The sequence below is a fragment of the Populus trichocarpa genome, chromosome 4 (genome assembly GCF_000002775.5).
Source record: "Populus trichocarpa isolate Nisqually-1 chromosome 4, P.trichocarpa_v4.1, whole genome shotgun sequence".
Taxonomy (NCBI): Eukaryota; Viridiplantae; Streptophyta; class Magnoliopsida; order Malpighiales; family Salicaceae; genus Populus; species Populus trichocarpa.
In genome coordinates this window covers 1,898,186-1,920,966 of record NC_037288.2, presented here as the reverse complement: position 1 = coordinate 1,920,966, position 22,781 = coordinate 1,898,186, and the positions used below count along the sequence as shown (strand labels likewise).

Below are 22,781 nucleotides of genomic sequence, written 5' to 3'. Positions count from 1 at the left end.
AAGATCGCAAAGCTGAATACCTTGCCCTAGGAGCCTGTTTGAGACCATAGATGGCTTTCCTTAATCGGCATACATAATCAGGTTTAGACAAATCTTTGAAACCCAGAGGCTACAACATATAAACAGTTTCAGACAACATGTCGTGTAGGAAAGCATTATTGACATCCATTTGTCTCAAGGACCACCCATTCATAACAGCAATGTTCAACACAGTTCTAATGGTTGCTGGTTTAACAACCAGGCTAAAGGTTTCTTTATAATCAACTCCAGGACGCTGATTATAACACTTTGCAACAAGTCAGGCTTTGAATTTATCAACCGAGCCATCTGCCTTTCGTTTGATTCGAAAAACCCACTTACAACCTACGAGTTTACAGTCTTTGGGAGGAGGAATTAAATCCCATGTACCATGGCTCATAAGGGCTGTTAATTCACTAGACATGGCAGCACGCCATTCAGGGTGAGATATGGCTTGGCTTACACAAGTTGGTTCCAGGGAAGGCGGAAGGGAATGCTTGGACATAGTGTTTAATTGTTTCGGTTTGAAAATATTGTTCATCGATCTAGTGGTCATGGAGTGATTACGGGTTAGAATAGTGGCAATTTGTGTTGGGCATGGCAAGGGGGAAGTAGATGCAGAGGCAATAGATGTAGGGAAAGCATGTGAATTAGAATAGAGATGCTCATGATGCAGATTATTAATTGACTCAGAAATAGAAGGATAGAGAGATGGGGTAATACCTAGAGATGACGCGGAGGAGGCAGCAACAGTGTCCAAACTCGGTGATGGCTCCAATGGTGGAGTGGAAATTGGCGAAGATGTCGCAAGAACGAGAGGAGCAGGAGAAGGGATTACAGGACATGAAATTGGTTTGAGAAACAGATGGGTATGGTCGGGCAGGTGGGTGGATGATAGATGATCGGGTGGGTTGATTTTTGAAACTAGACTTTGAGTTTCATCAAACAGTACATGTTTGGACAAATAAATTCGAGAAGTTAAGGGGTCAATGCATTTGTAGGCATTTTGGGTTGGTGAGTATCCTATAAAGACACAGGGAGTGGACTTAGGCTGTAACTTATGGGTGTTGTATGGCTTAGTGAGAGGGTAGCATAAACATCCAAATTTCTGTAATTTGAGGTAATTTGGTTGTTGACGAAAAAGAACTTTAAATGGGGACTTGTTTTGAAGGAGAGGAGTGGGTTGACGATTTATGAGATAAGCAGCAGTTTGAAACACATGAGGCCAATAAGAGAGAGATAAGGAGGCATCATGAAGCAAGGTAAGACCTGTTTCGACAAGATGACGATGACGTCTTTCAGTAACCCCATTTTGTTGGGGGGGGGGGTGTGGGGAGCAGTAGTGTAATGACTTATACCATGATTAGACAAGTAAGTTTTCAAACTTAGAAATTTGCCACCATTATCGGAGTACAAAGCTTTGATGGTGGACTGAAATCTTTTTTCCACTAGCATTTTGAATTGGGGAAAGATGCTAGATACCTGAGATTTTGCAGACATTGGATAAAACCACATATATTTGGTATCATAGTCCACAAAAAGAAGATAATACTGTGCACCACAAATCCCAGAAATGTGAGCAGGACCCCAAACATCAGTGTATACAATGTCAAGTGGAGAGTGACTTTGAAAACTTGTAGAGCCAAAAGGTTGTTTATGTGCTTTATTTGTGGAACAAGAAGTATATAAAGATGAAATTTTTTTGTTGAAACAGGAAGGGATAATTGATTGACAAGATGTTGAACAATTTTAATTGAAGGGTGTTCAAGACGTTTGTGCCACCCATCAAGTGAAGTCCGTTCGTGCACATAAGCAACTTTTTTTAGAGTGGGAGAAGCCACTAAGGAGTTTGGAAACATGTATACGCCATTCTCACACGCACCTCTTAGAAGTATTGCCCCCGTGGTTTTGTCCTTCACAAGAAAGAAAAATGGGTGAAGTTCAAGAAAAACATTATTATGTTTGGTGAAGTGATGAACTGAAATGAGATTCTTATGAATATGAGGAACACATAAAGTATCATGTAAATGAAAAGTTTTGGTAGGTATGGGTAAAGCTAAGGAACCAATATGTGTAACTGCCAAATCTGTACCATCACCAAGAAGAACCTCATCAGTGCCTTCATATTCAGAGTGAATAGATAAGTTTTGGAGATCACCCGTGATGTTATGAGAGACTGCAGAGTCAATTAACCATTTATTATCTTGAGTATATGAGGATCCAACACGATTAACAGTCATTGGAGAGGATTGAAGTTTCGGGCAGATCTTGGCTATGTGACCCAATTGATCACAATATTGACATTTTGGCTGGAAGCGCCGGTTTGGATTGGGGCGGCCCGAATTATTATTGTTTCGCTGACAGTCTCTAAATGAGCCATTTGAGGGGCGGTTTTGTCCTAGTTGGTGAAAAAAACCATTTCCTCTGTTGCTTCCTCTGTTTTGCTGAGACACAAAGGAGATAGTTTCCATGTTAGCAAAACGGTGGCTGGTAAAGTTTGCAACAGCCACGAGCTGCTGTGTAGCAGCCTCCATCATCCTCAAGTAACTCTCATGCCCAATAAGCATATCATGGAGTTCTTCAAAGGCAAGGGATTTTTCTCGTGCTCGAATAGGAGCAACAATCTCACGAAATTCTGGACCTAACCCATGGAGGACATAGAGGGTTAAGTCATCATCAGAGTTGGGGTGATCAATAAGTGCAATTTCATCAGCCAAGCTTTTGACCGTATGAAGATACTCTGAAATCGATCGATTTCCATGCTGAATCAAGGTTAGTTCTTCCTTGAGATGCATTGCCCTTGTACGTGATTTACTTGCATACAGTGTTGATAATTTTGTCCATGCCTTATGTGAGGTTTTGGTTGTGGCAATAAGAGGCGTGATGGAGGGTGAAGTGGATGCAAGGATGGCGCTGAGAATTAGCTTGTCTTGCCTTACCCACCGGTTTTTTTTTGCTATAGATTGTGGAGTACCATCTGAGAGAGGGCACTGAGATTCTCCATTAACATAGTCCAGGAGATCATAGCTGATTAGAAGAGCCTCAAATTGTGCTCACCATTGAGGAAAGGATGAGGGTGTGAGTTTCTCATTGATTTGAGTGGTGATGTTGAAAACAACAAGGGAAAGTTCATGGGAGGAGGTAGGCTGATTTGTGAAAGACATGGGGATCAAATTCTCGTTAGAGAGATGATGCTCTGATACCATATAGAAGATTAGAATACTTAGAAATTTACAATGTAATTTTTAACATAATATTATTGATGCTCAACCTATAATTATATACTGAGATTATATATTCTTGTAAGGAAAGATTACAACAATCAAAATATTTATGGACAGAATATTTGTATTAATTCACAAGCATGATTGTAAATCTTTGGCAGATTTCATTCACGCTATTGCTGCAATTACTTGCAGATTCCATGCTTCTGCAGATTGCTAGCATCTTCCTTAATAATGTTAAAAGGAGCTTTCTAAAAAAGCATAGCATAACTTTTGATTTGACTATTTATCAAGTTGAAAGTTCGAAATAAAGTTCTCATTACTAGAAAATTAATAAATACAAATATAAATACTTACAGAATATTTCCATCGGTAAATTATAGTGAATTTTACCGATGAAAATATTCCTTTGGTATATACCGAGGGGATTATAGTGAAAAAAAAAATTAAAACAAAGCAAAAAAGTACGATGACGTGTCATTTATATCAATAGATTACCGATGATATTAATATCATCGGTAAAATCCGTCCATAAACTCGTTGGTAAACTGTTCACTTCTCCCTAGCACTGTTCATCATCTCAATTACAAAGGGAATCACTGATGGATAAATTTTATCGGTATTTTCCAAAGAGCTGTGGAACTGTTCACTTCTCAATTGCACTATTAATTACTGTTCTTTACAGATGAAATCACTAACGGATTGAAAAGTACTCGTTGGTGTTATTTGGCGGGTTTCTGAAAATTTTTGATTAAAATGAATAATTAAATTAAATATTACAAATAGAATCACCAATGGATTGAAAAGTCGTCGGCGATATTTGGCAGTTTCTGAAAATTTTTTATTAAATTAAAAATTTAAATTAAATATTACAAATGAAATCACCAATGAAATAATTAAAAATATTAATATTTAATTATCTATAGGTAAAATACCCCAGTAAAAAGACTAGAATCCCTAATTTCACAACAGACGGGTCTCATTTTCTTATTCTTCAATTCTTCTTCAATTCTTCTTATTATTATTATTATGTGAAAAACATCAACATCTCTTTCTTTCTTTCTCCTCTCTTCTCTACTCAACTCCTTGTCTTCTCCTCCACGCTCAAGTATGTCTTCTCCTCGTTTCTTCTTTTCTTTTCTTAGTTTTTTTTTAATTAACATACTTTATGAATTTATTTTTTTCCTCTTCTCATCTTCACTCGCAACTACATTAAGGTAAGATTTTTTTTCTTCTTTTTTTGTGTTTGTTTTTTCATTATATTTGTTATTTTATTTTACTTTAAAATTTTTCTGTTTTAATAATTGTATGAATGTTGTTGTAGGATTTTCTTTTTTCATATGAGATTAATTTTTAGTTGATTTATTTATAGTATTTTTAAATTTTTAGCAATCGCAACTTCATTTTTTGCATATGAAATTATTTTTAGTTGATTTATTTATTTGTTATTGTTGTTGTTTATTTTTTTGTGTTATTTATTTGTTGCAAATTTATTTGAGTTGATTTTTTTTTCAAGCAACTCAGTTCTGAGTATTATGGAGTGTTGATTTATATTAATTTAATTATTTTCTAGTTTTGTTAAATAGAATTTTTAAAGAGGTGTTGTAGAATCCAATGGTATTATTCCGGGTTGCATTCGAGGCAAGTGAAGAGAGGAGGAGATTTAGATTGACTCGGTAGGTGCTGTTTATTGTGGAGGTGGTTGCGTTTTGGCAATTATGATAGAGATAATTGGCATCCTCCTGTGCTAGAGTGATAATTGCAAGGGTAAGCAACGAGAGCAGGATAACGTAGAATTTGAGAGAGTTCATCTTTTTGGTGATCAGCTAGCTAGCAGCCCTCATGATGGAAGAAAGAAAGTTGTATCTTTTTATCAGTTTTAGCAAAACTGGAGATTGAAGTCAATGAAAGAAGTCACGCCACATATATTGTTCTCTGATAGTGGATAGAGATCATGGTGTCCCTTGACGTTGCTTTCTGCTAGTTGGTGTTCATTTCTTGGAAATTTCTGTACCCTGTTTTTCTACGAGAGAGGATATATATAGCTGTGGCACTTACTGATTGATCGCAATCTTTACTTTAGAATATAATAACTAATTAAAGAAATGAAATTATTGGCAACACAACACCAGAATAAATAAATAAACAAGCAAGAAGGAAATGAAACTTTTTAAAAAGAAAATATAATTGAATGATCCAATGGGTCCAGAGCATGGTTATTATTGGTACAAGGCTGGGGTTAAGAAGGAGGCGCATTAATCTAGATTAATTATTTTTTAAAAACGCACGCTTGTTAATGAATCCAGGTACACTTTTTTTAAAATATGTATTTGCGAGAGTTCATCTTTTTGGCGATCAATTTCTCTAGCTAACAGCCCTCATGGTGGAAGAAAGAAATATCTTTTATCAGATCTGGTCAATGAAAAAGGTCATGCCACATTTAGAGAAAACAAATGTTGACTTGGTGGAAAGTTCACTCAAGTATTAAAAGCAAAAACTTACAGGTATTTAATTATTAGAGTTCTTATCATGGGCTTCACACATGTATTATTCACCTATATATTTAATACTTTTTATTAAGTTTTCATGGATTGCTGCTACAATTAGTAGCTAGAAAATAAAGAATTTATATATATATATATATAAAAGGAGAACTTCAATTACTAGTTTTAAAGTAATCTTACGTTGAATTGGATCAACCCAACTTGTGACCCATGCCTCGACTAGTGATCTAATTTTTGCTATAGATGGACCCTCAAATTCAGTTTTAAAATTATAATAATTTTTATTTTTATTTTTACATGTCTTGAATATTTTAGAATTGAGAGTTTTTTACATAATATTTAGAAATAAAAATAATAAATATTGTCTCTGAAAACATATTCACTTTGTATTTTTTATTTTAGAAGTATAAAAATTTACTCTAAATATATTTCAAAAATAAATTTATCTCTGTATCTCTATCTCTTAAATCAAATGTATTTATATCTTCATTCATTGTCTTCATCCCTTGTATCTCACATCAATAACTATATAAGATATTTGTACCCTTATCACATGAACCGTAAGGGTATAAACGCCAAAGGGACCTATGGAAGGGATACCAGACGCCAACATCTTATACATTTTTATTACAAACAAAGAAACCTAAAAATATCTTTCCTAATTAATTTTAATAGAGAGTCTTCGGACGAGAATAGCTCTCTATTCTACATGATACAATTATCATCCACGTCGTTTATCTAAACAGGAATGAAATTCTCCTCTCTTTGACTTTCTTTTTATAACAAATATGTATTAATATATATATATATATATATTAGGAAAAAATGAATTTAAATATATTATCTAAACAGTTAATTTTGTATTTAATTATTTAACATTAAAGTCAAAATAAGTCTATAGATTGATATGAATTCTTAATAAATTCAACATCTTTCATCAATATAGCTTATTTTGGGATCCGTAGACCTTTTACCTCCATGCAACATTGCTCGTCAAGCTTTCACTGTTGTAAAAAAATTCCTAATGCTATCTCCTGTAGGAGGATATATTCATTGTTTTTCAAATATATATTTTTTTTACATATTTTGAACATTATTTTTTTAAAAATAATTTTCTATATGTGAAGTTAGCAAATACATTATAAATGGTACTTTTACTGGGTATGTACGTATAGAAAGGTACAAAAATAAGAACATAAGTGCTTGGAAAAAGTGTTGTACCATGTATGTGCAACGTTATTGGAACATTTGTTCTATTTTCTTTTTGAGGATATATATATATATAGAAGATATATTTGAATGTTCGACATATATAAAGCATTCTTGCTTGGTGGTTGAGAAAAGATTTTCCTTACTGAATACTTTTACAAGTCATTCGAAAATAATTCTCAGGAAGCGAATCACCCACCAGTATTAGCACAACTATCGGAATCATGCTGAAATTTCTAATTTGGAATTTATGTTGCTTTGCCGTGGGATTAAGGTATGTATAATGATCATTACTTGCGCAGACCATGTACCGTTAGTTCTTCTTTGTGTGCGTTTTTCTACGTTGGAAAGTTGTTTTTCTTGTTTGATGATGTCTGAATAGAATTTCTTAATTAGGATTTATGAAGGTAGTAATTATGTAATAATTCACATCTTGTAGTACTTCACTCTTTGGCTACCTGATTTTTTTTTTCTTTTGTGGTATCTTTAGGTTAGTTTTTCATTAACTTCTTTTTAGTGTTATCAAATTAAGATAAGATATATTTAGGTTGACTTAATTAAGGTTTGTAATCTAAGGTCAACTTGAGAATTCTATTTTTAAAAAAAAACCTATCCACTCATGTCAGGATAATTCTTACATAATATAATTTAAGACTTGGGTTAAGCAAAAGTCAGATTATAATTTTTCAAGTTTGAATTATTATATCAAATATAATAATAATATTAAAAAGTTTTCAATAATTTAGATATTATTATTTTATATTCAAATATATTTTTATTGCAAGATACAGCTATAACACATTCATTAAAGTAGTTTAAATCTACACCTTTCAAATACAAGTTGGTAAGCCTCCAACTGACAATATATATATTGAAAGGAAATGATAAATCAATGTAGAAATAGTCATTTGTAATTTTTGAATTTCTTTGAGAAATGGCGATTTTATAATTTTTTTAATTTTTTTTACTATAGAATGGAAGATTTGTAAAAAACATTTCATGAATTTTTTTTGTTGTTTTTTCCTTTTTTCCCCTTAAATTTGGCATATCTATCAACATTCTTTTTATTTTATCTATATTCTTTTGTAATATTTTTCTTTTTTCCCTTAAATTTTTTTCTTAAAAAAAATTATTATTTCTTATTCTTGACACTTGAGATATTTTTTACTTTACACTTCCAGGTCTGCATGATTGAGCTCTTTTTTTTTCCACTGTCAATAGTGCAAATAACATATTGTCTATCCCTTTTAAACATGAGCTAGGTGTGTAGATCACTTCTTTTTTTTAATTTTGTTTTTTTAATTGATATATTTTTTAATATGTATTTTTTTAAAATAATTTTTAATACAGATTAAATAATTAATTTAATATATTTTGGTTAAAAAAAACACATTAACAATACCTACACATTTATTCTCTTGTATTAGAGAAAAAATATCCAACTCGCAGTGAGGAGAGTCGACTAAATACATTAACACTTTTTTTTTTAATTATTGATAAATATAATTCTTGATTTATTTAATTAAATGCATAGACTTTTCAATTTATAATTATATTTTTTTTAACTAAATACACATTAATAAAATCTGAATATTCTTTTGTTTTGATTTTCAAAAAAAACAAAATCAGATGGAAAGTAGGCTTTAAGCCCATATTTGTATTTACCTAGGTCTACTAATCAACCTACTGCATCTAGAATACTAACCTAGCTCATTTTTAGGAGATTAAGTGCTAATCAAGTAACTAAATGTCACTATTTTCTCATTGTTGTTGTTGTTGAAATTAGACACAAGTTGAATATGTTCATTCACAAGCATGGCACATTAACAAAGTGGTTAAGAATATCAGACACATTGTTACTATACACTATTGAAATAATATATTCCCAACCATGCCTGTTGCCGGACACATTCACATTGTGGCAATTTCATTGACAATCACCTCGGTAAGAAACTAGAGACTGTCATCTGATTCACTGAACGATCTGTTGATGAAGACTTGTCAGCTGGAACAATTTTAACAAGAGAAAAGGCTGGTTGCTGTGGTTGAGGAAGAGCTATTGGGTCGCTTGCCAATGCTAAATCCACAAATGACATTGTGGGCCTGTCTGCTGGATCCTTCTGCACACATAACAGCCCAATATGCATGCACCTCAAAATCCCTTCTGCTGGGCTTCTTTCCACCAACAAAGGATCCACAAACTCCATTGCTTTCCCTTCGATCCATAATCTCCATGCCTGTGAATTTGGTTTCATAATATGTCATAACATTACCTGCCAAGATTAAGGGAAAATGTTCAAGTGTAGGGAAAATATTGTACGCACATATGCTAAGAGTGTCTGGCCATGCTCTGTGAGGTAAAAACCACTGCTTCTTTTCCCACTTATGATCTCAAGAAGTATAACACCAAAGCTGAAGACATCCGATTTCACTGAGAATATTCCTTCCATTGCGTACTCTGGAGCCATGTATCCGCTGTTTCACATATAAGAAAACCCTAGGAGATTAAAATTACGGATCAAAATCGTCAGAATACAAGAAAAAAGAGATAGTGGAGAAGAAAGAGGATTTTCAATGTTCCTGTCATACCCGGACATCGCGGTGACCGTTTAAAAATTAATCTCGATATAGAAAAAAAAAAAATATTTGACATCTTGTTTTTTTAGGAAAAAATATCATGTTCAAGGAGTCGCCACCTAGTATTATGGTCACTAGGAACCCTAACTGGTCAACAGAGATTCTATGATACAGAACTGGTTACGCAAAATGAAATATCTTATCACCCCTTAAGCATCCTACCTAAGGCAGGCTGCATTGCTGGTTTTGTCTAAAATTGCTAAGAATTTGTTCTCTTTTTTTTTCTTTTTTATTATTCCTTTCATGTTCCTGACTCTAGCGTCAGTGAACAATTCCTACGAATATTTTCAACTCTGGTGTTGGTAAATATCACACAAACCTAAAAAATACGATACTCCTGACTCTGACATCAGTGTTTTAAAATATAATTTATATTATTTGTTAATATTTTATAAACAACGACAGAGTATTTTATTCAAAATCCATTACTTGGATTAATGTTGTGAAATTTTATAAATAGAATTTGATAGCATGAGCGTTTTTTGAAAAGATTAATTAGTCATGGTTTCATTTCTTAATTATAGAATGATAGATTTCTTACTAAACTCAGAATCTGATATAAGAGGACTTAAATTATTAACTTAGTTATTAGATGCAGCACTGTTGTTAAGAATAGAAGAATATTCAAAAGAGTTTGAATATTGAAAAAAAAAATTCAAAACGGAAGTTGTTAACAAAAGAATTGGAATTATACATTCAAAAACAATATTCTTAGTTTGAAAAACTCGTGTTGAAATGTTACAAGTTGTTGTGTGTGATTTCCACTAAAATCCCTAACATTCTATATATTTGATTATTCTTGAAGATTTTTTTAAAAAATTTTATAATCAAACCATTCCCTGGTTGAATTGACCTTGATTTTGAATTATTCTCGATTCTTAGTATGACTATCTAGGAATGTTTAAAAGTATAGTAAATAATATTTTTTAAAATGTTATTTTGCTAGGGAATATATAAAAAATAATTTTTTTATTTTTAAAAAATTTATTTTTGGCATCAACATATTAAAACAATTTTTAAAAATTAAAAAATAATTTAAAGTAAAAAAATTAAATTTTAATAAAAAACAGCTGAAAGTTATTATTCTTTATTAATCTTAACCACGGGACCAACGTACCATTTACTTGCTTTTTGGTCCTCTTATTAATTAGAAAATATAATCAAGAGTCACACTCAATGCCACGAGTACTGTTCAAACTTATCCACTCAGAATCTCAAGTGCTTATTCGCATATGGTTGTAATTTCCCAGTCTGATCTATCTCCATCATCATGTCTCTTTCTTTTTTTGATGTTGTCATCAAGGAGCATCTTTGATTTTTCAAGAAATAATCAGGCTCCATGTGATGTTAAAATTGTCCTATATTCAAGCTACCATATTCCATTTATATGGGATATTAATTTTTGTTTTTCCTAGGATTTTTGTTCAAGATTTTAGTAGACAAATGGATGAATATATATATATATATATATATATATATATTCCCCATCTGATCTATCTCCATCATCATTTCTCTTTCTTTGTTTGATGTTTTCATCAAGGAGCATCTTTGATTTGTCAAAACATTATGTGATGTTAAAATTGTCCTATATTCAAGCTACCGTATTCCATACATTTATATGGGATATTAATTTTTTTTGCCTAGGATTTTTGTTCAAGATTAATTTAATAGACAAATGGATAAAAAGTGTGTGTATATTAAATCATCATACCTCCTCCTAGCATAATTAACAGAAAACTAAAACCTTTGATAAAAGCACTATACATGAACTGGTATATAAAGTTAGATTGGTATTTTCACAGAATTCATTTGTCATTTCACAATTGTTAAGGGCATTTATATCCTTTCATGAACTTTTTGTACAGTGAATTTACTTTAATATCCTTTTAAAAAAATTAACTTAACCATGTCGAGGAACATTCTTGATTTCTTACTTTTTTTTTAAAATAATGGAATGCCTATATCACTTTTAAAATGAAAATTCTCAAAGCATTTTTACAAAGGAGAATTTATCATTTTCATAATGGTTTTTTAGCATGCCGTGGAGGTGATGTTTTCTTTAGACATAAAATAAAATAAAAAACGTTGTTGATGTGTATATACAACATGCCAGTCACTCCACCACCACCATTTTCAAGTGGTGTGTGTGGATGACTACTGTGGTTGAAAAATTTGTTCTGCTATGTCATTTGAAACATCTTAGTCCAATTTTACGCTGGTTCAATTTTTTCCCCTTCATTTCTCTCTCATCAGCCTTGGTTTGTGCGTTATCCATGAAAAAATTCATATTAACCCTTAAAGTTTTTTTCTCTTCTAATTTGGTCTTCCATTTATTTGTTTTATTTGGAAAAATCACTTTGAATTGAAAAGTTTTTCTAATTTATCCCCCTTATTTAGTTCTCATTATTTTGATTTTTGTTTTTGTTTGGGATGACTCATAAATTTTATGTGTTTCTTGTGATTTCATCCTCATTTTTTTTTATGTTTGGTTCTTATTTTTTTTATTTTTTTTTCTAATTTTATTTTTTGAAATCAAATTGATTGGGAATTGAGTTTCTTGTTTTAGTTTTAGTTTGGGATTTCATAAGTTGTGATTTTTAAATTTTTTTAAAGATTAATTGCATTTTGATAACAATTTACCAGGCTTGTAGTAAAAAGGATAAAGAGTTTATTCATACTAAAAAACTGTCAAAGAAGAAAGCATGGCAAAGTTATATGAAAGTTCACGAACTCGATCAATTTTTATTGATTAATTATTTTCCATATCAAATGTTATTAAAACCCCTTAAATACAAATCCTAGAAAAATTTAACAATTTAAAAAAAAGATTACAATAAAAATAATCAAGTGCAAAATTATGAAATACGCTCCCTTCCAAAGTCATGTCTCCGCTAAAGGTCTTCTCTTGCAATTTCGTTTTAGCTACGCAGGCTTAATTTCCCCTTTCCAGGTTCCTTTCCTTGTCTTTTTCTTGTTTTTACATTTACAAAAAAGTGGGATTAATAAAATAAATATTCAGTATAATAATAATAATAATAACAACTCATAGATAATTTTTTATCTGCGCATAACTAACAACAGCAGACTGCTGCCCATAATTTCCAAAAAGGTAACCCAAAAGGGAATTTGTTAACAAAACAATTGAATATTTTGTTCTTTAATATTCAGATTGAGAAACTGAAATGCCGAACATATCATCCTACAGCTTAAAAATAATTGTACGTGTCCTACAAGGCCTAACATTTCTTCTTTTGATAATATATATATATCTTGAACTTGACCTTACCTTAATTTTCAATTCACTTCTTCTTTCTAAATCTTCAATATTGAATTAGTACGACAACACTTACCACATCTTTAATTTCACACTTTATTTTTAGACTTGAAAATTTTTATTTTGAAAATGCTCCAACATGAATAAAGTGATAATAGTAAATATGAGCCCTTGAATAAGGAATATCGTCAAGACATCGACAATCACACTCTAATTTCAAAGAATCTATGTCCTTGTCCGCACTTGACCCCACGAGTATTTATGAGCCCTTGATAAGCATCTTCTACCGATATTACGGGGCGTGGCCCACCAACCTCTCCAATCTCCACCCCTGGTGTGGTGTGGTTTGGTGTGTTTTGAGTGTGCTAGTTAGTATAAAACTAGTTTTATCATTTAAGTTCATCAAATTGTGCCACTCTAAATTCAATAAGATGTATAAGAATTGCGCATAACTCAACATTGGGCACTTAAAAAAAGTACAGGGACCAAAAATGATTAATTAATCCAGTGCAATAAAGTTTTACACAAAACCTACCATCTAACTTGGTAAAATACATTTGTAATCCCTCAAGTTTTGAAAATTAGTCATATCAACTCCTTTACTGGAATTTTGGTCATGCAAGTCCCTATACTTTCAGTGATTGGTGACTCATGGTCCCTCCATCCAAGTAATTTTTCAATTATCATTGTAAATACCAAATCAAATATTCAGTATCCACATTCAAAATATTGTAAAAAATAATTATATTAAACAAAAATTTTAACAGATAATTGATTTCATTCCATTATTACTCTTTCATACCAATTTTTGTAACTGAGAAACAATGAACGTATTTTGCCCCATCCTATATAGCCGCGGACATACCTAAGAGGGCTTCGTGGCAACACACTTCACTCACCAGCTTCATCAACGAGGTAAAATATCAGAAACTGTTAAGCCATTGACAGAACAATCATTTGCTTTTGCCTCGTGGTGGTCTGTAAATCTCCCAGCAAAAATGGCTGGCCGTTGAGGTTGGGGAAGATCAATTGAGTTGTCACTTTTCAGCATTAAAACAACGGACGACATGGCTGGCCTTTCACTAGCATCTTCTTGGACGCATAATAAACCGATATGCACGCATCGGGAAAATTCATCAGAGCAGCATGAATCAGCCAACACTGGATCTATCATCTCGAGTTCCTTTCCATTGTTCCATAATTCCCATGCCTGATTCAGGATTCGGAAGTGCATTTAACTAAACATTTTTATCATAGTGTCAAGTAAGTGATTATGTGTGTTCTATGCCGAAGAAACTTACATAAGCTAGGAGGCTAGGAGCACGTTTCGATTTGTGGAATCCAGAATTCTTTCTTCCGGTTATGATCTCCAGCAGCATAACTCCAAAACTAAAAACATCAGATTTGGTGGAGTAAAGTCCCTCCATTGCATACTCTGGTGCCATGTATCCACTATTCAACAGAAGGGACAGAAATTTTTTAGTAATCCTGGAAAAAGTAAAAAACCAACAAGCCCTATGTTCTGTGCTCCCAGCAGCTAGTGGAGACAGAGGTGGCCCAAAAAACTCCAGACTCGGAAAAGTTAGAAACATGAAACACGGAAAATGATGGATCATGTCATTATGCTTTGTTATATTATTATTGTCTAGGAAACCGGGTAACTAATGAAGTGATTGTACTTAATATACAAAGATAATTCAGGTGAAAATTCACTTACTATGTTCCCACTATCCTAACAGTATTGGTTTCGCCTTCATTAGCTTCCATGATCCTTGCCATTCCGAAATCAGAAATCTTCGGATTCATGTTATTGTCCAACAAGATATTGCTAGCTTTCAGGTCCCGATGGATGATTCTAAGTCTAGAATCCTCATGGAGATAAAGAGTTCCCTTTGCAATCCCATTTATAATATGAATACGACTTCTCCAACTAAGATGAGCACGTTTCCTCGGATCTACAGTTAAATCAAAATTGATACGAAATCAAATTATTGCTTGTATTCAGTATTTGAAAAATAAGATTTCAGCATATTGTATCTGAGATCAATGAATGGAAATTTCTGATTTAAAAACATTAAGAAACTTATTAAAGAGGACTTGTTACCAAAGAGAACCACGTCTAGGCTGTTGTTAGGCATGAATTCATAGACCAGCAGCTTTTCCTCTCGATCAACACAAAAACCGAGTAGCTTAACAAGATTTTTGTGCTGAAGTTTCATAATTAGCAGAACTTCATTTGTAAACTCGTTTTTGCCTTGCTCGGACGAATCCGAAAGTCTCTTTACTGCTACTTCTTTTCCATCACTCAGTATACCCTTCAAAAATACACAACAAAGGAATTAGTAAAACCTCTTTTATCTCTTCTCTAGAGTACTTCGTAAGGTAATTTGAGCTTGAACATAAGATATTGTAATTCATTTACCTTGTAAACCGGGCCAAAACCACCTTGCCCAAGCAAGTTTGTTTCAGAGAAGTTATCAGTAGCTGCATTTATGGATGCCAAATCCATAATTCCGGATTCCCGATCATTAAGGCCATCTCTCTGAAAATCTTGGTGCTGGAAATCATTGTGGTTTGGGTGATCAAACACACGAAATTTACCATCTTGACTAGTATTTTCTTTCTTACCTGTGTGACAAGATTCAAGAAGTCAACAAGGGTTACAAAGAAAACCAAAAAGAACATGTTAGTGAATTTCATAAGAAGCATCCTTGCATTTTCGCATTCTGAATTTCATCGGAAGATGGCAGAAGAAGGAGACTAAAATTGCTACCACCAAAAGTGTTGATGCCACAGTACTGATGGTAATTATCCATATTTCCCTTTCGTTGCCTGTCATTAGGGAAAAGAAATTATTTTAAGTGCAAGAAGTATAGTTTTTTTTAATTAGCAAATACAGCCAAATATAACCACTTTTTACGTCTTAATTGATCTATAAGCAAATTAGTACCTTTTCCGGTCACCGGACTTTTAGAAGATTCAGTTGCGCCGTCATAGAAATCATATAACTCATACCTTAAATAGCAACTGCGGCTGAGAACCCTCGCTCCACGAGAAAAATAGCAACAAGTCGTAACATTTTTTACGGCAACCTCAAGGCATGTGTAACAATCATTTGGAGACAAGTCTGTAGAGCACTGTACTAGAGAGAAAAAGCTGTCACTATCAGTGAAAGGTTCGTCTCTAGTAGCATACATATTCGCTGAAGGATCAAAAGCTGCCTTCTTGATAAGACTACTCAAGGTTTTATTGACTACTAAACTAAGATCTTCTGGATTTGAAATGTTCTCTGGATTTTGTTGGTGAATGTTTCCTGAAACATCCAAGTGGCCTAAGAATCTTTGATTCGAGTAGCGCAATTGACATAACTCTCCCCATACAACTGCTTCCTTATCTCCTGGACAAAGCTGCCTGATACCTTGAGATGCTGCAGCTACGCAGGTACGGCAGCTTTCATTTTTTACATAGTTGAGGCACATATATTGAGCATACACTCTGTCTGGATCAATTCCAGTAGAGGTATTGAAATTTTTTGAAACAGAAGCATTTGAGGAAAGAGAAGACATGAGGGTCTCGAGGTTGTTTTGAAATGGACTATTATCTGTATAGTTAGAATTGTTCGAGCAAAGTCCGTATGGAGGATCAGCATAAGCAAGATCAAGAAGGTTGGCAATGGAAAAATACAGCAAAAGAATTTGAATACTTTTTTTAACAAGAAGGAAATTGTGACTCATATCTTGTGTTTTGAGTTTTCGACACAAGATAATTTGTAGCTGAAATTGTTTTCTGTCTTCTTTCACCTTACGGCCGGGAGACCATATTTATATATATAAAGCAGTCAACTATGGTGGGTCATCCAAAAGCATAGCACATGGGAATTTTCTTGGAAGAATTGGGATAAATCAAGGCAAGTTGAAAAATATTGTTATAGAACGATGTCCCCCGTCAAATAATTATAAGAATATAAGGTAATATTAAATGAGTCACTCACCACTGAATTACATTTATGTTGTTCCTTTTATGTATTTTGTGTTGTTGTTAATATTCACCCAAAAGCAGACAAAAACAATAAAAAAAAAAGATTTAAAATTAGTTTTATCAATGCAAGCTGATTTGTGGAAAGTTCAATTTCCACTTTGTTTTATCAATATATGTTTCAATTTATCAATGTATTTTAACAAACAAGTTTAGCGCAGAATAATTTTTTTGAAATGGGATAACCTTTTGAGGATAAATAAGTTTTTTTGTATTTTTAATATATAATAAAATTACTAAAATATAACTGTAAGCAAAAAATCTAAAACTGTTTCTCAGGGTTTTTTTGTTATATTTTCACTCTAGTTTTTATGTTATTATTAGGTTAATTGAAGGACAATTTGATATTTATATAAATATAAAATATAATTAAAATTATTGTTCACCTCCTTACAAAGTAGTGTTAATTGGAACAATAATTTTTTTCTTTTTTTAGTTTTTCATTTAGTTTTTTTTTTCAAATTCATTCTTTAATATTGGATTTATTAGGGGATTAAACTTCATAATTTATTTCGATTTACTTTTTTTTAAGTTATCATAATCTCATGATTCAAGTCATAGGTTTTGTAGGTTAAATCATTTGATTCAGGTTTTTTTTTGTAAGTAATTTTTTTTTAATTTCATCTTTCAATATTTTGGTTGGTTAAGAATTTAACTTCAATATATTTTTTTATTTATTTTCTATGAGATTATAATGGTCTCATGATCTAGATTGCGAAGTTTATATGTTAATTTACATTGACTTGAGTCGATCTAATATATTTTTATTTTAATATTTATAAAAAAAATATCGTATTAAAACTATGTTTTTTTGGCATAAGTTCAAGGGGGTATTTTTACAATTTAGCTTTGATGAAATTGATATTTTTCCTTTAAAAAAACAAAAAACAGTAGTGGTTAGTGTTAGAGACCAACGTGACCAGAACCAAAACTATATCAGTACCACCTTGTAAAATAATTAGTGGACAATGTCTCGTCATGCTATTTATTTCTGGCTTATAATTTGTCAGAACCCCTTATAATTCCATCTAGCTATTCAGACACATTGTTATCATACACAATTTGTGGTCTTCTATTCACCATTTTGAGATCTTAACAAAATGGCTAAGAAAACTAGCTATTCTGAACCACACCAATTGCCGCAGACATTGACAGGAACAGTGGCAATCTTATTAACAATCAGCGCGGTGCGATACCAGAAACAGTCATTTGATTTACAGAAGGATCTGTTGGTGAAGACTTGTAGATTGGAACCATTTTACCAAGAGAGAAAGCAGGTTGTTTCGGCTGAGGAAGAGCTATTGGGTCACTTCCCAAAGCTAGAACCACAAATGACATTGTTGGCCTGTCTGATGGATCTTCCTGCACACATAACAGCCCAACATGCATGCACCTCACAATCCCTTCTGTTTGACTTCTGTCCATCAACGAAGGATCCACTAATTCTATTTCTCTCCCTTCATTCCACAATCTCCACGTCTGTCAAATTGCATGAAAAAAACTATCATAACAGTACCTAGTTATAATTTTCAAGCTTCAAATTCTTTTTGATAGGTTGAAAATTATTTGAATGAAAATTTTGATGGCAGCGATGTATTGTACAAACATATGCTAAGAGTGTCTGGCCATGTTCTGAGAGATAAAAGCCACTACTTCTTTGCCCACTTGTGATCTCCAGTAGTATAACACCAAAGCTGAAGACATCTGATTTCACTGAGAAGAGCCCTCCCATTGCGTACTCCGGAGCCATATATCCGCTGTTTCGTGCGTAAGACGTACTTTGGATAAGTTATAAGAATTTAGGACTAAAATCATCACCAAACTAGAAAAAGAAATTAGAGGTAAAAAAAAATAAAAATTAAAAGAGGGCTTACAATGTTCCTACTACTCTTCTAGTGTTAGCTTTGTTCTGGTTTTCGCAGAAAATTCTAGCCATGCCAAAATCTGATATCTTGGCAACCATTTCATGGTCTAGTAGCACATTGCTAGGTTTCAAATCCCGGTGAATGATTCTAAGCCGGGAATCCTCGTGTAGATAAAGAAGTCCTCTAGCAATCCCACCAGCTATGTTGTAACATGTCTCCCAATCAAGAAGTGCGCGTCTTTCGGCATCTGAAATTTGAATAAGAAGAAACTTCAGCCTCTTGCATCGTTTAATTGTTGAAAATGTAATATTTAAGAATTCAAAGGCAAACTAAATGAAAGGAACAGACCAAAGATAAAGATATCAAGGCTTTTGTTATGCATGAATTCATATATGAGCAGCTTTTCATCTCCTTCCATGCCACATCCCAATAGCCTCACAAGGTTTCGGTGCTGTAATTTTGCAATTACTTTGACTTCATTCTTGAACTCCTCTAAGCCTTGCCATGACTTCCTTGACAGCCTCTTAACAGCTATTTCTTTCCCATCTGGTAACACACCCTGAAACAAATTTGCAATGAGGCAAATATTATCAACTGAAGCAATATTAAGCCATGGCAAACTGAACAAAAAAACTTGGTTTTCCTAGAGGGATGGATTGGAAAGACATACTCCTGAATCTCAGTGGATTATGACAGCAAAGCCCCATGACCACTTACCTTATAAACAGTGCCAAACCCACCTTGTCCAAGCTTATTTGAATCGGAGAAGTTGTCTGTAGCTTCTCTGATAGTAGTTAAGTCCATGAAAGGCAGGTCCTCAGAACTTACCAACTGACCTTCATCTGTCATTGTGACCCCTCTTGGACAGGCCAATTCCTGTAATAATGCTAGGTGACTTCTTTCCACGCCTGACAAAGAATCGGAGTTTTACTCTTTTGTAGTTCTGATATCAATTTAGCCTAACAATCTGCTGATCGCTTAGTTAATTTACCTCTTTGTTGTCCTCTTTTTTTCAGCAGACAGACAATGCAAGACCCAATGACAATTACAATCACCGCTACAGGAGCACATGCTGCAAATGCCACTATCCCAATCTTCCAATTACCTCCTGCCTTGCAAAGCATAGAATTGCATAAGATTCAATTTATGAAGAAAAATATTTAATCTCCAAAAATAATAAACTAAGATTCTGGACAATTCTGCGCTACATATATGTTATCCGTCATGGGCAAGAATTAAGAATAACCATATCAGTCATTAATGCAAGACATGAATATTACTTCTTTTCGCTCACAGATTTTCAGCCAAAAAACTCCTGTGCACTAACCTTTAGGATTCGGATATGTTAACAAGTAACTCGAGGCATTGTAATATTTGTTCAGCTCAAATCTCACATCGCAATTCCTGCTAACAATAATTCCACCTTGCCGTGACGAACAGCATCCTTTGAGTTCAGCCAAAGCAGTTTTCAAACATGTTTGACAATCATCTGGTATGATATCTCGTGTGCACTGTGCATGACCATATACGGTTTCGCTTCTAAATTTGATTGACCCAGTTGCAAACATGTGCTTGGAAGGATTGACAGCGGCCTCAGTTGACAGGTTAGTCATTAAGTAGATTAGAACATCAGAGAAATGTTTTGGATCTGATAGAAATTTCTCATGAGAATCCCAGTCTGGATACTTCCCTGTATAAACATACAAGGAAGTCATATTCTGAAACGAGTAGTGAACTTGGCAAAGTTCATACCATATGATTGCATCTTTATAATTTCTACAATCATTAAAGATTTGTTGGCTTGCCTTCTCCACACAAGCCTGACAAGAACTTGAGTTGACATCACCTCTGCACAGTGCTTGGCCATAGACCTTGGCAGGGATATCTCCAACAGAGGTGTGGTTAAAACCTGTTAATGAAGTGATGGAAGGCATGTTCTCAAGAAGAAGCTTGAGGTTGCTCTCAAATGGACTGTTGAGAGTGTAGTTGCTTGTGTTATCGGAGCAAGATGTAACAAGATGGTCTGCAACAGTAATGGCTGGGAGAGCTGAAAACGGTATGATCAGCAAAAACATGACTAAATTTACATCTATGGTTGTCATCAGGATCATTTTGGAGCAAATTTAACGAAAAAATGAAAAGGGGCTTGGAAATTCACTTGAAACCATGTGGAGTAATGGAACTATTAAAGCTGTACAGGTGATATCATGGGGAGAGAATAACTGTAATCATCCCTGAGAATACGTTTTACTTTGTAAATTTAAAATGAACGGCCTGAGCATTGACTTAATTGGTTGACCAAGAATAAATTGGCATCCAAATGAAAATTTTCTAGATATGACTTTTATATGAATCCTGCCTAGTCTTCTATTTGCCAAGTTCAAATACATGGACCCTTTTCCTCGTATAGTTGAGTGTGTACTTGTTATTGTTTTGTTTTGTTAAAAAATTTAAAATTAAATTATATATTAGAATTTTATCAATTAATTTTTAAATTAAAATAATTCCTTGATAATATATAAAAAATTTATTCATCAATTAATTATGAGTTTGAGTTTTACTATCTATATTTTATTTGATAAAATTAAGTACGAGATAATAATCTAAAGCTACGTATAGAGAAAAGAACACGGAATTTGATCTTATTAAAAAACTTAGAAAAATAAAGGATAGAATCTTTTGTTTGTTTCAATTAGATCTTATATCTTTTATTTTTATTTTATTTTATCCCCACATCTTTTATTTTTGTTCCAATTTCTCCCTCCCTTGTTTCTGTCAGGTGTGTGGATTTTAATTGTATTATTAAAAATCACAATATCATTAAAGAAGTAAAGAAATTAAATTAAATAATTGAAATTAACAAAGATGAAAACAAAAATCAGTAGAAAATATATTTGTTTATGAGAACAAATATGATAAAATTTATTTAACTCTCTCTTTTAATTTTCTTCATCAAAACATTCCCCATTCTGATCTATCTCCATCATCATTTCTCTTTCTTTCTTCGATGTTTTCATCAAGGAGCATCTTTGATTTGTCAAAACATTATGTGATGTTAAAATTGTCCTATATTCAAGCTACCGTATTCCATTTATATGGGATATTAAAAATTATTAAGGAAAATCATCAAGGCATCGACAATCACATTCTAATTTCAAAGAATCTATGTCCTTATCCGCACTTGACCCAACGAGTATTTATGAGCCCGTAGCTGCATTTTCCACAAGAAGATCCAAAAGCCGAAAGGTTGATGTGCGTTTTCCAATTTCTTGCCCTACCCGGTATATTTGGCCATCTGGTTTTCAAAACATAATCCCTAAACTTAAATTTATATGGGATATTATTGTTTTTTTCCTAGGATTTTTGTTCAAGATATATAACACACACTAGTGAAAGAGTGTGTGAGAGATAACGATAATGGTGGTTGATACTTTTATTAATTAAAAATATTTTTTTTATCATATCTGTTTTTAGTTTAATTTAATTTATTTTTGTATTGTCAAAAGACTGTTATATAATGTTGGTGGGGAAAAATTATCATATTTTTTTTAAAAAAAAATTGTCTTTTTTTGATGATTTTTTTAATTTTTTTCATTTCACTATTCGCGGTGATATTAAGATTTTCCATAAACTTTGTTGACGAAATTGAAATTTACACAAAGTGAAACAAAAATAAAAGATACGGGATTTAATTAATTGAAATAAATTAAAAATTGTAGGTAAAATATAGAAAACATATAAACCCCAAGAGGACAGAGATTAAAATTTACAAAAAAAAAAAACACAATAGAATGCACAAATTTAACTTTTATTCATTTATTTTTTTTTATTTTTAAAAAAGCTATTATAATTATTTAAATAAAAAATTAAAATACTCTAATAATACAAAATAAGAAAAATAAAAATAAAATGCTAGAGTACTAATTTGCTAATAACACTTGTCTGGATAAATTAAAGGTAAGAAATTATAGGAAGCCTTAGAATTAATGAAAGATTAATGGTAAAGGCTCCTTTC

General features: G+C 32.6%; 3 protein-coding genes across 13 annotated transcripts in view; all 3 read right to left on the bottom strand.

The window, feature by feature from the left end:
- The window catches only part of LOC7458570 (cysteine-rich receptor-like protein kinase 10), a 44,417-nt gene extending 39,294 nt beyond the window's left edge, over nt 1-5,123 (bottom strand). For 3 of the 7 annotated variants that reach the window (XM_052451862.1, XM_052451863.1, XM_052451861.1), the window contains exon 1: nt 4,923-5,116. In XM_052451862.1, coding sequence (XP_052307822.1) covers nt 4,923-5,053 — 131 coding nt within the window. In that variant the 5' untranslated portion in view covers nt 5,054-5,116. Of the gene's footprint in view, nt 1-4,841 lie in introns of all 7 variants that reach the window. The other 4 variants (XM_052451865.1, XM_052451866.1, XM_052451864.1 and 1 more) reach the window with 4 other exon arrangements.
- Nucleotides 5,124-8,778: 3,655 nt separating this feature from the next.
- LOC7458562 (cysteine-rich receptor-like protein kinase 15) lies at nt 8,779-20,987 on the bottom strand. Of its 5 annotated transcripts, none has more exons than XM_052451876.1 (7): nt 20,094-20,987; nt 19,758-19,874; nt 19,484-19,674; nt 19,115-19,325; nt 18,776-19,013; nt 18,508-18,679; nt 8,779-9,192 (listed from the first exon to the last, which is right to left on the bottom strand). In XM_052451876.1, exons 1-7 carry the CDS (start codon nt 20,875-20,877, stop codon nt 8,893-8,895), a joined length of 2,013 nt encoding a protein of 670 aa, XP_052307836.1. In that variant the 5' UTR covers nt 20,878-20,987; the 3' UTR covers nt 8,779-8,892. The 5 variants fall into 5 exon arrangements, with proteins under 5 accessions (XP_052307836.1, XP_052307839.1, XP_052307835.1 ...); XM_052451875.1 differs by lacking the exon at nt 8,779-9,192 and adding an exon at nt 17,824-18,380 and having other exon boundaries at nt 20,094-20,985; XM_052451877.1 differs by lacking the exon at nt 8,779-9,192 and adding an exon at nt 17,824-18,380 and having other exon boundaries at nt 18,508-18,658; nt 20,094-20,982.
- LOC7458573 (cysteine-rich receptor-like protein kinase 10) lies at nt 13,625-16,660 on the bottom strand. Its single transcript, XM_052451880.1, has 7 exons — nt 15,817-16,660; nt 15,582-15,698; nt 15,289-15,494; nt 14,971-15,181; nt 14,584-14,821; nt 14,168-14,318; nt 13,625-14,076 (listed from the first exon to the last, which is right to left on the bottom strand). The coding sequence occupies exons 1-7, from the start codon at nt 16,598-16,600 to the stop codon at nt 13,774-13,776; spliced, it is 2,010 nt and encodes a 669-aa protein (XP_052307840.1). The 5' UTR covers nt 16,601-16,660; the 3' UTR covers nt 13,625-13,773.
- Nucleotides 20,988-22,781: the final 1,794 nt, after the last annotated feature.